This window comes from Salmo salar, chromosome 27 (genome assembly GCF_965601325.2).
Source record: "Salmo salar chromosome 27, fSalSal1, whole genome shotgun sequence".
NCBI classification, from domain to species: Eukaryota; Metazoa; Chordata; class Actinopteri; order Salmoniformes; family Salmonidae; genus Salmo; species Salmo salar.
The window spans coordinates 16,549,264-16,569,282 of record NC_138317.1 but is presented as its reverse complement, the minus strand read 5'-3'; the positions used below and the strand labels follow the sequence as shown (position 1 = coordinate 16,569,282).

General features: G+C 43.8%; 1 protein-coding gene across 5 annotated transcripts in view; it reads right to left on the bottom strand.

The window, feature by feature from the left end:
• LOC106588567 (A kinase (PRKA) anchor protein 9) overlaps positions 1–20,019 on the bottom strand; it is a 141,582-nt gene that overhangs the window by 106,081 nt on the left and 15,482 nt on the right. For 4 of the 5 annotated variants that reach the window (XM_045709243.2, XM_045709246.2, XM_014177703.3 and 1 more), the window contains exons 2-8: positions 10,946–11,224; positions 7,197–7,241; positions 6,555–6,614; positions 5,370–5,519; positions 4,579–4,734; positions 3,889–4,086; positions 570–3,605 (exon numbers count right to left, since the gene is read on the bottom strand). In XM_045709243.2, the coding sequence (XP_045565199.2) occupies positions 570–3,605; positions 3,889–4,086; positions 4,579–4,734; positions 5,370–5,519; positions 6,555–6,614; positions 7,197–7,241; positions 10,946–11,224 (3,924 nt within the window). The remainder of the gene's footprint in view (positions 1–569; positions 3,606–3,888; positions 4,087–4,578; positions 4,735–5,369; positions 5,520–6,554; positions 6,615–7,196; positions 7,242–10,945; positions 11,225–20,019) is intronic. The other variant, XM_045709247.2, reaches the window with a different exon arrangement.

Below are 20,019 nucleotides of genomic sequence, written 5' to 3'. Positions count from 1 at the left end.
CAATCAAAGACAAAATATTGAATATTTTTACCTAAGGATGTACTTCTGTTATTCACTGCTTATGAGAGCCTGCTTCTGTTGGGCACTTTGTAATCAAGCCCATCAGTCATTACAGATTGGCTGAATATTATATATTTTTTAAACTGTTCAGTGCTAGAACAGGCAAACCTCACCTCAGCCAGGTTTTTAAACAAGCCTTCGATTCAGTCTATGTGGTGTATGAATACAAATACCATTCACCTGCATCGAGTAATGATCAACAGTTGTAAGATTTAACAAGGGAGTAATGATACATCGTTACGTAGTACTGGTTGTGATCATGATCCATTGTTTACTGGTTATTTCAACAATAGTCAATTTATGAATTAACACAAGACCAAAATGAAAATACTCTATTAAACATTTTAACAGCTCAATCAGAAAGATAATTTCAGACTTATGAAAATGCAGGGATTGAGAGAGCGAGAGAGTGAAAGAGGAAAAAATAAAAGGCATGGCAATTATCGTTTCCATAGCGGGGGCTATTCCAGCTAAGAGGACTGCAGCAGCAGCTGTGTGTGAATCCCTACCTGCTTCCCAACGCAGTCTCTCTCTCCGTCACCGTGGTACCCGTCTGTGGAGTCATCCTTCCCGGTCCTCTGCTGCGAGATCGATGGAACCTGGCTCTCCATCCGAGCCCGTGCCTCCCACTCTGCTGCAGCAGTAGCACCTCCAGCTTTGTTTCTCTCCTCCACCTCCTCCTTCTCCCGCTTCTCTTTTGTCTGGGCAGAGCTCTGGCGCTTCTTCTTTCCTCGCCGCTGCTGTGTCTTGCGCCTGTGTGACCCAGAGGCTGAAGGCTCCAAAGCGGAGCTAAGCTCAACAGGTCCCTCCACAACAGTTGAGACCTGAGATGGGGCTGCAGATGGAGTTAGCGTTTGGCTCTGGTGCCAAGCCTCCGGAGTGTGTCGGAGGCGGTCTCGCTCTATTTCGGCAGCCTGTAAGGAGGAGGGGAGAACCACTACCTCCCCTTGGAGAGATTCGATTTGGTGGTGATGATCCTCGATGGAGCAAGCTGGAGCTGCAGACTGGACAGGCTGCCCTCTCTGTTGGAGCTTCGCTTGGCTCTGAGCAGCTCTCCCTCCCTCCTCTCTCTGCCCCTGCAGTTCTCTCTCTCCCTTACTCTCCTTCAGAGTCTCCCGCTCTCTTTCGAGCTCTTCCTCCAGGTTTTCATTTTGGGCGATTACCTCCTTGTTTTCTCTCCTGACCTGACTCAGCTCTCCTTCCAGCTCATCCAATTCACCTTCTGTAACAGTCAGCTGCTCGGTAACTTGAGACAGCCTCATAGCCAGTTCCTCCTTCTCTGCCAGAGCTACCTTCAGCTTCTCCATCAGCTCAGTAGTGTATTTTTCTATCGAAGCACCGCCATTGTCTTTGGACTTGTCCTCCATTTTGTTAGTATCCTTGTTCTCCCTCAGCTCCTGAATCTGCGACTGGAGGCTAGCGAGTTTAGACTCATACACAAGTGTCTCCTTGAGAATCCTCTCCTCCAACTGCGCCTTTACCTCAACAAGGCACATGTACTCCTCCTTGAGCTCCTGATAGTTCACCTCGAAGTTCTTTTCTGCAAAAGAGAATGTATTCCTCTGCTTTTCAATCTCCTCTTGCAACTCCACTACTTGTTGCTGCTTTTGTTCATTTTCTGTCGTGAAGGATTGGATTTTTTCCATCTTGGACTCCACTTCCTCTTTCATGGCGTTGTTGGTTTCCATCAAAATCCTCTTTTCAGATTCCTGCTTCCTCCATTTGCTGTCCCAGCTCTTTTCTTGCTCTTTGGACTGGTTTTCTAGCAGCTCATTCTTTTTCAGCAGCATTTGGATTTCCCTCTCCATTCTGACCCTTTCTTCTCCACCCTTTCTCAATTCCTCAACCTCCACTTGAAGTTCCTTGAGTTGCACCACCAGCTCTTCAGCTTTCGAGCTGTGCAGTGCCATCTTCAAGTCATCTTTCAGTGCAAAGATTTGGTGTAACAGCTCATCACGCTCGTCCTTGTACGCGTTCCGCAGCTCCTCCAGAGCTCGGCCGTGCCGGATGGACGCCTCGTTAAGGAGGTTCTCGGCGTTGAGCTGGCTCTCCCTACGGAGGTCCTCCCGAAGGAGAATGAGCTCCTCCTCGTGGCTGAAGAGGAGCTGTGTCCTCAGCCTCTCCAGTTCTGCCTCCTGTGACTCAGCCATGCGGTCCAGCACTGCATCCTTCTCCCGCTCCATCATCTCCAGTTTGATCTTGTAGTTGGTTGTCTCTGACTCGTGCTTGGCCTCGATCTCTACTGCCGACTCCGCAGCGGTGGCTAGCTGGGCCTTCAGGTCATCGATGGTTTCCTGTAGGCGCTGCAGCTCGCCCTGAAGACTCTCACGGACAGTGATGTTCTGGGAGGCCTGCTCCACTTTGGCCCGGGCTGAGCGGAGGTCATGTAGGTGGTCAACCACCTGACCCTGGAGGTTGAGCTTCTCCTGTGCCACTTGGGACAGCTCCTGTCTTGCCTTCTCACGGAGCACCTGGGCCTCTTGGAGCCTCTGTTGAAGCACTACGATCTTGCCCTTGAGCTCGATCACCACCTCTGGACTAGGTCTGGTCACAGATTGCTGGGCTTTTAGAAGCTCTAGCTCCTTGCGATGCTGCGCCGTGACCCGCTCCAGGGCAGCAGAGTGCTGCAAGTGAAGCTCCTGCTTCATCTGGACTATCTGCTCACCGTACATCTCGTCTAGCTCCGTCCTGAGATGATCCAGCCTGCGGGCTGAGTCCTCCTCCATCCTCTGGAGGGTGTCACACTCTGACAGGTTGCCCTGGTGGCATCGCTTCTGGAGGTCTTCCACAGTACCCATCAGCTGCTGGATCTCGCTGGAGGACATCCGCTCCTTCTGCCTGGAGGCTGAGAGTTCGCCCCTGCAGGACTCCAGCTCAACCCTACAGCTCTCAAGCTCACCCTTACTGCTCTCCAGCTCAACCCTACAACTAACCAACTCACCCTTACTGCTCTCCAGCTCAAACCTAAAGCTATCCAGCTCACCCTTACTGCTCTCCAGCTCAATCCTACAGCTATACAACTCACCCTTACTGCCCTCCAGCTCAACCCTACAGCTATTCAACTGACCTGTAGTGCTCTCTAAGTCACTCTTACAGCTCTCCAGCTCTTGGGCCTTTGCGGTAATTTGCTGGTTGAGGTCGTTTAAGCGTTTCTCAGAGGCCGTCAACTCATCCTTTAGCAGGTGGAGGGAGGAGTCGTGTTCTGACATGACTCTCTCTTGCTCAGCGATCAGCAGTTCTTTCTCATTCAACTTTTGTGCAAAAGTCTCCTCAGTCATTCTTCCCACCTGTGCAAGCTCCACCTTGAGCATGGTCAGTGTACGCTCATGTTCTGTTATTATTGCAGTTTGCTCCGAAATCAGCAGGTCTTTTTCATTTACCCTTTGGGCAAGTGACTCCTCTGCCCCTCTGCCCACATGTGTGAGCTCTTTTCTAAGTTGCATTAGGGAACGCTCATGCTCTGCCATAATTCTCTCCTGTTTAGCAATCAGCAGGTCTTTCTCATTTAACCTTTGTGCAAATGACTCTTCTGTTCTTCTTTCCACCTATGAGGAAAAGTATGTATTAGACATAAATGTAAAATATCAAAAATATAATTAAAGTCTCATATTTAAACAGCTGAAATAATTATTCTACAAACAGCCTTTAAACTAAATTGTGTTTTTGTAAGGTAATAATACTAGGAAATCTAAATCAGATTTCAAAACACACCTGGTAATCAACCACCTATAAAACAGATGCATTAAATAGATCAATACATTTCATACAAGCAGACGTTTTCACATGAATGACAGGCACTGACTACCACCAACTAGGCAGCCACCTCACCATCTCAGCCTCCTTAAGCCGGTGCTGGAGCTGGCTGATCTGCAGCAGCTGCTCCTCGCTCATCTCATGGTGCCCTCTGACCTGGCCGTCCATCTCCTCCAGCTGCTGCTGGTATTGGACAAGCTGCTGCTTGGCCTGCAGGAGGTCCTGCGCTGTGCTGCTGTGGCTGGTGTTCCTCAGTGTCTCACCTGCCTGCAGCTGTCAATCAAACCAGAGGGCGTTCATGTTCCCGTGGAAATGACAGAAAACAACATCACCACCACATTTGTTATATAATTATTAGGACGGTAATAAAATATATTAAAATGTTGATAGAGCAGGGAAAAGCTTCCGAGACAATAAGATGACATAGGAAAGATAAGATATAATTGGACTGGTACAGGTATGTCTAACCTAGGGTTGGAAAATTCCCTGTAACTTTCCCAAAATTCCCAGAAATTCCAGATGGAGGATACCCAGATTTCCTGCTTTTTCACACCTGTTTATGGGAATCTTCCAACCAGGTTCTCTGGAAAACCTGGGAATTATGGGAAAGTTACAACTCTTTTTTGTATTTTCTATTCTAGTCTAACCCTACGCTTGTTATGGGTTTCTACCTCACCTACCTAATGTATTTTCTTACTATATTATAGACTAGGGTGGGATAATATGTTATAGGGTAGTGTTATAGCCTAGGCAAGAATGTCTTACCTGCTGGAACTGAATGTGCAGTTTCTGGCTCTGCTCAGTCATCTCCAGGAACTCCCTCATGACCTCATCCTTCTCTTTGCGAGACTGCTGCAGATTGGCTGTCAGTTGTGTGATGATGCCGTCTCGCTGCTTCAAGGCAGCCTCGAAGTCCTGCAGCTGGAGGATCAAAAAGAGTACATTGTGTATACCTTGCATAATCAACGTCAGTGATTCACAAGTCACATTTTACTATGAGAAAGAAAATAGTACACTGGCTTGACTTTGACAAAGACAAAGTGTGGTCTCAACAATGGAAGCAGCTAGTTTGGGATATTTGAGGGTAAACGAGTATGGGTGGTAATACGATCACAGATCAATGTTTTTAAACCAAACAAGAAAAGTGATGTATTCCATTGAAAAGGGAAATACCAACAATAGTTTATATGCACGTTACATGTGTTTGACATGTGTGACATATTTCACTTGATATTTACAGAGTGCGGGCTGAGTCCTCATATAGTTGAGTAGTATTCTGAATATCAGAACATAAGAGAGCTCTCATATTGCTAATAACTCCGCTACCCTAACCATTTCTAAGCTGCATCCTCAACCAAAGGTCAGCCCAGCAGCGTGGGCTAAGCAAGACCAACCCCTTATGCAATCTGGTTGATGAATTAGACTCAAACATGTTTTATGTTATATGAACATTTGCAGTTGACAGGGGAAGCAGGTTATTTACTTTTTTCTTTAACTACCAATTTGAATTCCTTCATACATACACATAGAGCGCGCATGCACACGCAGCACATTACCTGTTGCACCCCTTCTGTGCCGAAGGCCGCTCTAAACTCCTCCAGCTCTCGGCTCAGCTGCTCCACCACCAGAGTCTTGGCAGCCAGCTCTTCCTCCATGACCTGTACCCTTCCGCCCCTCGTCTCCTGCTGCACAGGGTCCACTTCCTCCTGTCGTGGGGGGGACCATGGCTAGGTGAGAAATAATCTAACATCCAAAATTGCCACAGAACAGAGGGAGGAAATGGTACCTGTAGCTTGCTTAGCAATAAATTAGCATCCAAGACTGCCACAGAACTGAGGGCGAAATGGTAGCTAGCTTAGCAAATAGCTAATCTCAAAAACCACCACTGATGCAATTTGTAAGCATCCAAGGCCGCCACAGAACTGAGGGGAATGATATAAATTAACTAGTCAACATCCAAAACTGCCAAAGAACTGGCAGCCATTAAAGAGCACAGTGTTGGCAATGGTTCCCTCTCTTTCACTTTAGCTCTGTATTTCACTACTCTTACCTTATGTCACGCTCTTCTCTTTTTCTTTCTACCTCGTTCTATCTTCTTTTCCTTCTCAGAATGGTTTTAACTTCTTTACTCTCAAACAAAATCACACAGTCAATCACTTAATTTGCTGTTTTTCTCAGCCTCTATCCCCTCTCTCGCCATCACTCGCTCTTCCTACCTGCAAATGGCAAGATTACATGTGTGATTTAGCAAATGAGCAGCTCTTGTATAATTGTCCAGCGCCCCCTTCTCTAGCCACTTCACCACTCCATCCCCAATCCCTCTTTTTCTACTTCTCTTCTTCCCTGTTTTCCTCTTTCTCTTCTGACTTTCAGAGTAATTTACACCTCTGAAATGTCAAGTTCCCTGCTCCCCATCACTGCTGTTAAACTGGGGAGTGGAAGTTAAAGGATGACAGCAGCAGCCCGCCGACAATGCTGTTGTTGCTGCTGCTGCTCTGCAGTCCTTCGCCTTCAAATTAAAACCACTTCACAAGCTCAGGATCCCAGAAGCAGAGAATAAAAAGGGACTTGGTTAGTGAGTTAGTCTGAGGAAAATCTCAGGGTTAGGAGGTTAGAATGCAGTGCGGAGACAGAGGAAACATGTTACATAAAAAAAAAAAAAGAGTGCAGTCAGTGCAGAGGTGAGTTGGCTTGTTAACAAAAAACAGTTGCTTGTTGTCTATTCAATTGTCGTACTGTACCCAGATAAACTCCTTGGAAGTCTCCATTGGGATCTTGGTCATCTCAAGGCAGCCATTCACCTATAAATTCACAATACTGTTTGGTAAAGCAGGAGGATTTCTTGGTTCAGCTTCCCATTGTTCACTCATGTACAGAGCACAGAGTGAAGGATGTAATTAAAAGTGGTATTTTGGTTCCGTCGTACATGTCAGGCTTAATGTAATGACTGCCGCCTTCTTCAAACCATTAAACTCGGTGTTACAGGCAGAGCTTTTAATGGCGGCCCTGTAGAAGAAGGGGAGGTGAGAGGTGCGGCATGACTACTTTGACTTGTCATGTTCAGATAAATGCCAGACGGAGACTTGGAGATCTGAGTGCCTGGCAACAAGCTTGCCGAGTCACGTGGTCTGTTCCAAGAGGAAACCTGGGATAAGGCAGGACCTAAGCCCCGAACCGTAACACTAATCCTCAATAGCAGAGGCCCTTAGTAACAGATCTAGGGTCGGCTTACCCTTTGTCAAATCTGAAACAAATACTTTTAAGGTGAGGAAACAAACAAGACATTTTGCAATTTGGGTGAACTATCCCTACAAGTACAGTATATTAACACCAATAAAAAGAGTGTTCTCTGTTTGTTGTAAACTATGACGAAATTAACTCACCTCGGAGGAGTAGTCTTCGGCTGTGGTGGACACTTCACTATCTGGCTGCCATAGGAAACAACAGGAGGATTAATCAGACCCTGCATGGGGAGGACCCACCATAATAGGCCCACCGTGTGTCACCAGAACAAGTGGCCCACACAAACACAGCCCCCCACCAGCGGAGCAGAGTGGATTCCATTACAATACAACAAGCAGAAGGGAAAACAAAACTTCAAAGTGCATTAAAACTGAAGGACCATAACTACATGAGTAAGCAGTTTTAGCTAAAACAAGCCCATCCTAGGTCAACATTGTGTGTACAGTTAGCATTCTGCTTGACAGTCCCATTACTTCAAGAGTGAAAGTACAGTGAGAGAGGGACATTCTGGGGGAGCAGTTCATGATATGACAAGCCTACTGTCCTCTCATTTCCATTTTGTCTTTGTGTGGCAAGTTCTGGTCAGTTTCTGGATAAGAATAAGTCAATGGCAATGTCAAATGCGGTCTGCCCCTTTGACCTACATCCAATGGGGCATTTTGGAAGCATGCTGTGCCACATTCAATTACGGGGCACAAACCTACTTTTATAAGACGGCTCCTTTCTCAATGGAATAATGGCAGATCATTAGAGCCTATTCTAAAAAGGGGCTAATTTCACTTTAACAAGATTAAAAGTTAGAACACTATGGGGCAAGACGAGCAGAAATGAAATGAGAGGTTTTATTGTCCGAGTTTAATGGCACATTAGGCCAATAGTTCCTTTTCATTGAGGATCGAGAATGGCTTTGGTATCGGCAACAGTCTAGCCTATACTGCTTGGACTGCTTGTTGAATTCTGGTGATTCTAGGGATGGTAGAATAGGAAACGGCATTGGATGTAGCCTAGTAGCAACATTAGATGTGATTCTTAAAGAGAAGTGTCACATTTTTGACGTTTCATGCTTGCAACTTTCCACAAAAAAGAATAACATGTCCAGGATCCTGTGGGGGATTTGAATAACATTTATCTAGGGTAGGCCTATCACTTGACATTTATGAAAATCGGAAACGTGAATATGAATTTCGAAAGATAGCCAAGCTGCTTATCGTGGATTTGACTGTATCAGGACGTCAAAACATCAGATAATCAGCCTCTATTATACCACTTGTGTCAGATGGGAAATGCGGTTCATCTGTTTAAGATATGCGCAGGTGAGAGACAATACAACAGGTTAGCGCTAACACAGATCTCTGTGAAGCCATCTGCCTATACAAGTGCTTTGGAGGGGAACACTTTGAAGCTGGTGTTTCCACAGCAACCCCTCACTGCAAGGGAAGTTGCATGGCTACTTGGAACGTCTCCGTGTTAATTCAAATGGTGCGCCCTGGGCCAATTACACCCTTTATCTTGGGTATGAAAACACAATGTGAGAAGAAACAGACAAAAAATTAAAAGGTGTCAATTAAATGTTTGAACCGTTTATCAGTCTCATTATTACAAATATGGATTCAGATGAGTCCGAATTCAACGGCATGAGTCCAAACTCATGAGCGCCTTGGACCTATGAACATTTTATTATTAAATGACAGAAGTGGAAATTCGTGACATAAACAGTTCGGCGCGGTGCTGTTCAAAATGTCTGCATGCCTACAGAAATACAGTAGTCACGATTGAAAAAGTGCTGAGCTATACCTCAAGAATACCGACCACCAAAAGAAAAGACAGGCAGCAGCCACTATTCATCACCTCCGTGTCTGTTTTGTGCTGCAAGGCCACGAGGCTCTTCAACACTACAATGAGGCGGCTCAACCTGTTTAAAGGCAAATGTATGTTGCCATGGCAACCCATCATTTCCCAGTCACATTCGGGCGACAAGGGGGGGGGGGGAATGTGGTGTGGTTTTTCAACAACAGAGGGAATGAAAACTATTAATGCTGTTCGTGACACAAGTACTACAAAAGAACAGAAGGGAGGGAGGAAAGAGAGGAGTTTGCATTGTTTGGCGTAGGTGGAGTGCGGAATTGGGGGTGGCATGGTGCATGCACCTTGTTCGAGACTAGCGAATACGCTCAAGGTTGTGAGGGGCTTCCCGATTGTCTGTGAAACGCATCAAATATTTCACATTGACGACGTAACGGCGAGCCGAGTTATATTAATAACGACAGACTAAGGCGATCATTTGAAAGAGGGAGAGATTCATTGAGCGAGCTTGCAATGAAGCTTTAAAAACAAATGTCTATAGAGCTGGGAAAAGCAGCCTGAACAATTATTTTGCTCATTATCTAACCAAAGTTGAAGAAAGAAAAAAACACACTAAACAATACTTTAACCCAGCACAATAACAATATTCACAAAAATAAAGAAATACAGTTTGCCAGCTGTAACTTCAATTTCAGCTAAAAAGGTGTTGTGATTCAGCAAATCAAGAGCTAACAAGGACACTGCTCCACTGTAATATTGAACCTTTGAAAATTGGCACTCACAAAAGTAGCTCATGGCAACTGCATATGTTACTTCAGGGGACTGTTGTGTGATATCTGCTCAAATGGATTCAGACAATGTCTTTGATTTAACAAAATGTGAATCGCTTATCAGGGTCTACGGCATTGAATATATCTATATGCGTGATACCCAAAACCTTTTTATGTCATGTTTGGACCACTACATTTTTTATTTATCTACTGTAGTATTCTATTTAACATTGACATTTTAGTAATTTAGAAGACACTATTGTGATGACCCTCCCACTCTGTCTGCTGTATTCTCTCTCTCTTTGCTCTTGTTTCCTTATTAGGATTCAGGTGGGCGGATTTGGGAGGGTCGTCAGCTACATGGGAAACACCTGGGCCCGGGTGTGTCCCAGGATAATTAGACCTCTTCCACATTCATTGAAGAGACTTTCTCCATGCAGACACCTTTATCGTTTTTTTTTTTACATTTTAGTAATTTAGCAGACACTATTGTGATGACCCTCCCACTCTGTCTGCTGTATTCTCTCTCTTTGCGCTTGTTGTTGTGGTATTTTTGTGGCCTTTTGGTTGTTTGCTTTGGCACCTTTCAACACCCTGCATTATCAAATGTATGCATGCAAAACACTCACACTACTGATTACTGATTACACATACCATTGTTAATTGTACTTAGTTTACTTTATTTAATAAATATATATTTTGATATTCCTTGTCCCCCTTTTGTTACGAACTTTGAGCCGGTTCGTGACACTATCCAGAGCGACGTACAGTAGTGAGTGTATACATTTTCATACTTTTTCAAGCCAAGCAACAAAAATGTGCACCTTAAAACTGTAGAAATGCTGTAGAAATAAAAGAGTACATTTAGTGTTAATTCATATTTGTGATTGAAGTTACCATGATCTTTTACTAGGTGATCAGTATGGGACAATACAGGAAGACACAGAAATATCGGCCAATACGGCTTACAATACTTCTCTACCATAGTATCAGCAAAAAAACAATCATAGTACTAACGTACATGATTCAACTAATCTAGGTCTTGAGCGGTTAATTAGCTCAATCAGTTCACCCTGTCTAGGATCAAGTAGAGAAATTCAGCACAGCAGACCAATATTTTAATAAACCGTAATTTCAATACCAGTTCTCATCCAAGTACCAGTTCTCATACCTTTACACACTACTGAACCAAGCCAGTTTCTTCTCTAGTCTATTCAACTCAGACTCTACGAATCAAGCAAGGCTGCACGCTAGGAGAAGCTCAATTCAAATGGGCAATCAATTGTTAGAGATGGTCCAGTGGTTTTTGGCCTTACCTCTATGGTGAACGTCTGGTCGTGTTTGACCGTCTCACCACAACGCAGGGTCCTGGCGAAGGTAAACTCTGTGGTAGGGGGGTCCGGTTCACCTCTTCCTCCTCCTACCACCCCCCTACTCCCCGACACCTCCTCCCCTACCAACTGATCCAACTCCTGCTCGGCCTCCCCTCTCCCCGGTCCATCTCCACCTGGGTCGTCGTCTGTTTCTCTCCTCTTTTTCTTCTTTTGCTTCTTCTGTCTGTCTGCGTGAGCTTTCCTCTGCCGGTACTCAGCCAACTGGGGTCACACAGGGAGAACAGGGAAGAAGGACAGACAAAAAGGCAAGGCAGGGTCAGTGAGGTTAAATACAGAGATTACAGTGTGTCTGCGCTGTTTAAGAGGCAGTCCAACAAACTTAGCTAAATTCTAGGTTTAAGGCCAGATGCTATGCTACACTGAACACTGACTATATTACATTTATCACAACAAACTATGCTAAATGCTATGCTAAATGCTACACATTACATTCCTTCAAAAAAGCAAGCCCAATCAACTTCAAATGATCTTTGATGATTAGTTCAATTAGCCTTTTCTGTAAGATTAGGCCTACCCAAGAATCAACTACTACTCAAATTCAATAATTGTCAGGGGGTAAAACTATGCAAAGCAGAACAATACCTACAATAGTGCTACATAGCTTGGTAAACCTGGTGTGAAACATTGCGTGCGTCCCGGAGCTATCAACCTCCGATGCAAATGTGAATCCTTGCCGTACATAGGCCCCTAATAAACAACAGTTTGCTTCCTGTTGTGGCTCACCCTAATCTTTTAAATACACACTAAAAAGGGGGGGAAAAAAGTTTTACTTCCTAGACTTCAAACATCTAATGACTGAAACGTATGGGTAATTGGGTGTATGGATGAGCCGCAGTTTTCACCACCGTAAAGCTTGTGCCGTTTTAAATTAACCTCCCTCTCCTAAATATTAGTGTGCAAAGTGATGTCTTTAGGAACAAAGGGAAGAAAAACTGTTTGGCTAGGCAAGGGGGAACACATCTGGATCTATGAAAGTCTCGAAAGATGGCCAAACGCTAATTGAGTGAATGGCGGTTTTGGGATTATCTAAATGATCCCCAGCTTACAATTGGTTTATTCATCCTACTCTGTAACTATTCCCCAGGTTGCTGTAAATGAGAATGTTTTCTCAGTCAACTTACCTGGTAAAATAAGGGTTAAATAAATTGTATTTAACCACATATATTTCACACACCCACTACAGGTCAAAAGTTTGGACAGACCTACTCATTCAATTTTTTTTGTTTGTTTTTTAACCATTTTCTATATTGTAGAATATTAGTTAAGACATCAAAACTATGAAATAACACATCTGGAATCATGTAGAAACCAAACAAGTATTAAATCCAAATATATTTTATATTTGAGATTCTTCAAAGTAGCCACCCTTTGCCTTGACAGCTTTGCACACTCTTGGCCTTCTCTCAACCAGCTTCATGAGATAGTCACCTGGTATACATTTCAGTTAACAGGTGTGCCTTGCTAAAAGTTAATTTGTGGAAGTTCTTCCCTTCTTAATGCGTTTGAGCCAATCAGTTGTGTTGTGACAAGGCAGGGGTGGTATACAGAAGATGGTCTTTTACCAAATAGGGCTAAGTCCATATTATAGAAAGAACAGCTCAAATAAGCAAAGAGAAACGACAGTCCATCATTACTTTAAGACATGAAGGTCAGTCCATCCAGAAAATTAAGACATTTCTTCAAATGCAATCTCAAAAACCATCAAGCGCTATGATGAATCTGGTTCTCATGAGGACGACCACAAGGAAGGAAAACCTAGAGTTCTCTCTGCTGCAGAGGATAAGTTCATTAGAGTTACCAGCCTCAGAAATTGCAGCCCAAATAAATGCTTCAGAACTCAAGTAACAGACACATCTCAACATCAACTGTTCAGAGGAGACTGCGTGAATCAGGCCTTCATAGTAAAATTGCTGTAAAGAAACAACTACTAAAGGACACCAATAATAAGAAGACACTTGCTTGGGCCAAGAAACACGAGCAATGGACATTAGACCGGTGGATATCTGTCCTTTGGTCTGATGAGTCCAAATTTGAGATTTCTGGTTCTAACAGCCGTGTCTTTGAGACGCAGAGTAGGTGAACGGATGATCTCTGCATGTGTGTTTCCCACCGTGAAGCATGAAGGTGGTGGTGTGATGGTGATTTGCTTGTGACACTGTCTGTGATTTATCCCATCTGGTTTGCGCTTAGTGGGACTATCATTTGTTTTTCAACAGGACAATGACCCAAAACACCTCCAGGCTGTGTAAGGTCTATTTGACCAAGGAGAGTGACGGATTGCTGCAACAGATGACCTGGCCTCCACAATCATCCGACCTCAACCCAATTTGAGATGGTTTTGGATGAGTTTGACCACAGAGTGAAGCAAAATCAGCCAAAAAGTGCTCAACATATGTGGGAACTCCTTCCAGACAGTTGGAAAAGCATTCCAGGTGAAGCTGGTTGAGAGAATGCCAAGAGTGTGCACAGCTGTCATCAAGGCAAAGGATGGCTATTTTGAAGAATCTAAAATATATTCTGATTTGTTTAACAGTTTTTGGGGTACTACATGAATCCATGTGTTATATTAGGGTTTTGATGTCTTCACTATTTTAGAAAATAGTCAAAGTAAAAGAAAAACCCTTGAATGAGTAGGTGTCCAAACTTTTGACTGGTACTAATGTGTGTGTGTGTGCGTACGTATGTGTGGTTGGTGGCTCCATATGGAGGGTGTGTTGCAATTGCGGAGCCTCTAGAGGCATGCAGAGGCCAAATCGAGCTCCGTACCGCATCTCCATGTACCTCCCAAATTTTGGAACAATGCGGAGGGCTCTGTATAGCTCTGCATTGACATGATGAGTTGACGGTAGGTGGGGGCGGTACATCCTGCAGAAAGCACAAACTCACTTCCTTGACAACAGCTCTGCACCGCTCCGCAAAGTGCAAGAAGTATGAATGCCCTGACTTCTGCTGAGGCCATATCACATTAAATGCTGCCGTCGGAAAGACCATGCGCCCAGATGCACATAATCTCTCCAGAATGCGCTCTCTCCCGCCAATTTGTGCACATTCATTGTTTCATAACTTCATTGTGTGAATTGTTTGCATTTGATTGTTAGTGTATATCAATTCCCCCTTACATATATCACCAGCAGTACATTTACAATTAATTCCTAACCTACAATGTTTGTTAATTTGGTTATGGTAATTTCTGTTAATTCTTTCAATATTATTATTCCAGTCTTCCCCTTATCAATGTCAGAGTGGACACATTGTTTGTAGAGCGCACAACCTATGCTACCCTTATGAGGAACAAGTTTAGGTTTATTTCATTCCATTTATGAGTTGTCAATTTAGACATTGTCTTTTGTTTGGAGCACTCCTGTCAATGTTGAATTAGGACGCGCACTCATTGAAGTAGGCCTACAGGCTACCTGGCCTGCGCGCAAATGTAGTAATACAAATGTGCCCATTTGGTGTTTCTGATAGTATTTCTGATTGGCTTTAACGCACCACCACTAATGACCTGTGGAGCTTCTCAAAGGAATGTTTTCTTCACCTCAAACAGCAAGCACACAAAGTATGTCTCTACATCCCTTGAGAATGACAATAGTTCCTCAATGTGTTTGAAAAATCTTTCCAGCTCTCTCCCTTTCGATAACAACTCAGCATGAAAGAGAAAAATGTCATGCTCTGATCCAGTGGAAATGTCATAAAAATGTTCTTATCAGTGCTCAACTGAAATAGGTTCTAGTAACCATTTTGGGTGCTGATACTGTTGATATTTAGGTGCAGGTGCTCCACAAGTCTTTTGAGCTAATTGTCTATTAAAGGAACAGGAGCTCAAGCAGTAGAACATTTGAGGTGCCGATGGTCAGCTCCGGTGAACTCCTGCCAACTCAAGCACTGCTTCTTATCCCTTGCGCAAATAGCCTACAGCTGTGTCTGTTCCGAGCTCACTGGCACAGGAAACTGAGGGCCCAGAATATTTAACAATGTTGCAAGTTTGCTAGTGCACGCTTCAGCCGGACCCAAGTTAATAGTTGATAGAACGGTTCAAGTTTGTTGCAGACAGGCCATGTGTAGCCAATGTGATTAATAGTATATTTATTTTTAAAAATCAGGATATTTTCTACCTGCAGGCTGCTATGTTTTTATTTGTTGGCTTTATGTAGGCTATTTTTACATAGTTGGTAATGGCAATATAAGTTACTTTTTAAGTTTGTATAATTTTCATTTGGTTACAATTTTGATTAACCACATGACAATGATTTTGAGATATGAAGACGTTATTATAAATTAAATGAAACTCACGAAAATGTGCATATGAAAACCATAACTGGCACGCAGATCGGGAGAAATGGTAAGATAAATTGGCATTCCACATGAGACAGGTTGCCGAATCCTTGTGTTACCCATTACTGGCAACTTCAGGAGAGTAAAGGCAGAATCTGTGAAAGCGAGCAGGAGCGGGAAGAGAAAAGTTGGGTCAGGTTAAGTTTTTTTTCATTCTGGTTATCTAGATCTCTGGCGCCCTCGAGACATTTGTCTTATTTCATCAAACCGTAAGCTTAAAGCATCAGACAAGCTCAATGCATATAGTTGATTTTATTAAAACACATAAAGGTGTGTCCATATGTAAAAAAATACACGTTTAAACATTTCGACCAATCGATTGGTCGAAAGAAAAGATGACTTACGGTCGACCAAGAATTATTATTTTCCCGGGGACAGCCCTACATAGAATAAACACAAATCAGCCCTCAGAGCATGCGCGGCTGTGTGTGTACACACACACACACACAAAAACTTCCCGCAGTCTGCACCCACAAACACACACATATGTAATTTCCCTCTGTGCACCAACAGCAGGGGTTCAGTACAGTTAATCGCCACAAGAGAATGCTGGCACTAATTACATGACTTGGACAGTAAAAGCCCTGATATCCATTATGGATGAAGGACTGGTGGCAGCCACTGAGTGAGTTCTAATACAAGAGTCAGTGAACTGAATGGCCGGCTATGGGAGCTGGGTGAAAGCAGGGGAGCTCACACAGCAGGCTATTATGGGCAGCAGATGTCACACGGCATGGCGAGCAACAGGTAGCCCCTGTTGCCAAGGATACTACACCCCACTTACCTGGGAGGGGGCTGACTGCACCATCGGACAACGTAGCTTAAAAGAGGGCACATTTCCAGACTGAGGTTATCCTACAGCACAATGCAGCTCTACCTAGTGCATGCAGCTATAGAGTTAGCAGGGGTCTGCAACACATGCCCCGGGGGCAATTGTTCGGCCACCTGCTTTGATGTGGCCCCTCCAACTTGTGATCACATTTTAGCAAGAACATTTCCTAATAACCCACTTGTCTAACCCACCCTACCTATAGGCTATTATGCTTTATATCTTTTTATTTAACCAGGCAAGTCAGTTAAGAACAAATTCTTATTTACAGAACGACAGATTTTTAACTTGTCAGCTTCGGGATTCGATCTAGCAACCTTTCGGTTACTGGTCCAACGCTCTAACCACTAGGCTACTAGGCTTTATGACCAGTTAAAGGTAGAAAACTGCATCAATTTTGGCCATTACAGAGTAGGAGGCCAAGTCTCGAATAAGGCTTTTGAGTCAATCATATTTCATGGCTTTTCAAAATGGCTCAGGGAGCTTGTTAATCCACTCACAGCTGTCATGTTTGCTATGAAACTGAGATGTTAATTAAATACTACAGACTGCATTGAAGTGTTGAGTTAGGAAGGTAGCCTAGCAGTTAAGAGCGTTCGGCCAGTAACCGAAAAGTCCCTGGTTCGAATCCCCAAGCCAAAAACGTGAAAAATCTTTTGATGCATCATTGAGCAAGGCACTTAACTGCACCTGTAAGTCATTCTGGATAAAAGTGTCTGCTAAATAACAAAAAAAATAATAAATAATAATAATAACAGCTAGTTCAACAGTATTGTGAATATGTTATCGGAACAGGCAATGTAACATCTACAAACGTTTTTCTAAAACATGCCCTTTACATGGTCCGTTTTGAAACTTTCTCTGCAAAGCTTAACTTTGATAAAGGTTTTATATGGTCTATAATTGGTTTCTCTTTTTATTGTCAGTATCCTTTTTCAGCGTTATGATATCCATAACTGTCGTCAATGTGATGGATATATCATCTTCAGAAACATGTGCATTAACTACATTGTGTGTGCTTTTTCTGATATGCATTCTTTAGACTTTTACTGAAGCCATTGTTGACATATTGAAAATGATGTGATACCTTAGAAATATACGCGGAAATGCATTCCTCACACATGGCAGTAGTGTGTTTTTTGATAGAAAGATCAGAAGAGTGGTTATCCACAATCTGTGACTACATGTAGGTAGAGTTATCAAAGTGACTATGCACACATGATAACATCAGAGAGTAGCAGCGGTGTAAAAGAGGGGGAGAGGGGGGATGCAAATAGTCTGGGTAGCCATTTCATTAGATGTTCAGGAGTCTTATGACTTGGGGGTAGAAGCCTCTTGGACCTAGAATTGGCGCACCAGTAACTCTGAACGTAAGGCGCTACAGCTCAGCGTTCAACACCATAGTGCCCACAAAGCTCATCACTAAGCTAAGGACCCTGGGAGTAAACACCTCCCTCTGCAACTGGATCCTGGACTTCCTGACGGGCCGACCCCAGGTGTTAAGGGTAGGCAAAAACACGTCTGCCACGCTGATCTTCAACACTAGGGGCCCCTCCTGTACTCCCTGTTCACCCACGACTGCGTGGCCAAACACGACTCCAACACCACCATTAAGTTTGTTGACGACACAACAGTGGTAGGCCTGATTACCGACAACGATGAGACAGCCTATAGGGAGGTGGTCAGAGAACTGGCAGTGTGGTGCCAGGACTAAAACCTCTCAATGTGAGCAAGACAAAGGAGCTGATCGTGGACTACAGGAAAACGCAAGTCGAACAGGCCCCCATTGACATTGACGGGGCTGTAGTGGAACGGGTCAAGAGTTTCAAGTGCCCTGGTGTCCACATCACCAACGAACGATCATGGTTCAAACACACCAAGACAGTCATGAAGAGGGCACGACACAACCTTTTCCTCCTCAGGAGACTGAAAAGATTTGGCATCGGTCCCCAGATCCTCAGAAATGTTCTACAGCTGCACCATCGAGAGCATCCTGACCAGTTGCATCACCGCCTGGTATGGCAACTGCTCGGCATCTGACCATAAGGCGCTAAAGAGGGTAATGCGTACGGCCCAGTACATCACTGGGGCCAAGCTTCCTGCCATTCAGGACCTCTATAATAGGCGGTGTCAGAGGAAAGCCCCAAAAAATTGTCAGAGACTCCAGTCACCCAAGTCATAGACTGTTCTCTGCTACCGCACGGCAAGCGGTACCGGAGCCCCAAGTCTAGGACCAAAAGGCTCCTTAACAGCTTCTACCCCCAAGCCATAAGACTGCTGAACAATTAATCAAAATGGCCACCGGACTATTTACATTGACACCCCCGTCCATTTGTTTTGTACACGGCTGCTACTTGTTGTTTATTATGCATAGTCACATCACCCCTATCTACATGTACAAATTACCTCAACTAACCTGTACCCCTGCACACTGACTCGATACCGGTACACCCTGTATATAGCCTTTTTGTTTTTTTACGGTAGTTTATTTGGTCAATATTTTCTTAACTCTTCTTGAACTGCTGAAAAGAAACAAGACAAGAAAATACATTAAAAAAAAGGTGCTGAAAATAAGTCTAAAAAAATAACACTTTAATTCTTTGCATTAGAAACACTAGCTATGACCTGCCTTATTTAGCTAGCTCAATGTGAAATTTTGCTGGTTAAGGGCTTGTAAGTAAGCATTTCACGGTAAGGTCTACACTTGTTGTATTCGGCACATGTGACAAATAAAGTTTGATTTGAAAAACATCAAGCGGTATGATGAAACTGGCTCTCATGAGGACGGCCACCGGAAAGGAAGACCCAGAGTTAACTCTGCTGCACAGGATACATTTATTATAATAAGTGCACCTCAGATTGCATCCCAAATAAATGCTTCACCGAGTTCAAGTAACAGACACATCTCAACATCAACTGTTCAGAGGAGACTTCAAGAATCAGGCCTTGATGGTCGAATTGCTGCAAAGAAACCACTACTAAAGGACACCAATAAGAGAAGAGACTTGCTTGGGCTAAGAAACACGAGCAATGGCCATTAGACCGGTGTAAATCTGTCCTTTGGTCTGATGAGTCCAAATTTGAGATTTTTGGTTCCAACCGCCGTGTCTTTGTGAAACGCAGAGTAGGTGAACGGATGATCTCCGCATGTGTGGTTCCCACCGTGAAGCATGGAGGAGGTGTGATGGTGTGCTTCTCTGATGACACGGTCTGTGATTTATTTAGAATTCAAGGCACACTTAACCAGCATGGCTACCACAGCATTCTGCAGCGATACGCCATCCCATCTGGTTTGCACTCAGTGGGACTATCATTTGTTTTTCAACAGGACAATGACCCAAAACACACCTCCAGGCTGTGTAAAGGCTATTTGACAAAGAAGGAGAGTGATGGAGTAATGCATCAGATGACCTGGCCTCCACAAACACCCGACCTCAGCCCAATTGCGATGGTTCGGGATGAGTTGGACCGCAGAGTGAAGGAAAAGCAGCCAACAAGTGCTCAGCATACGTGGGAATTCTTTCACGACTTCAGGAAAAGCATTGAGAGATGCTGGTTGAGAGATTGTCAAGCGTGTGCAAAGAAAGCTGTCATCAAGGCAAAGCGTGGCTAATTTGAAGAATCTCAAATACAAAATATTTTTTGGTTACTACTTCATCCCATATGTGTTATTTCATAGTTTTGATGTCTTCACTATTATTCTACATTGTAGATAAAAGTAAAATTAAAGAAAAAAAGGAGTTGATGTCCAAACTTTTGACTGGTACTGTATATAAAGACAAAAACGTACTTCTGTAGTTTATACCCTTAGCATCTACCATTATGTACAGTG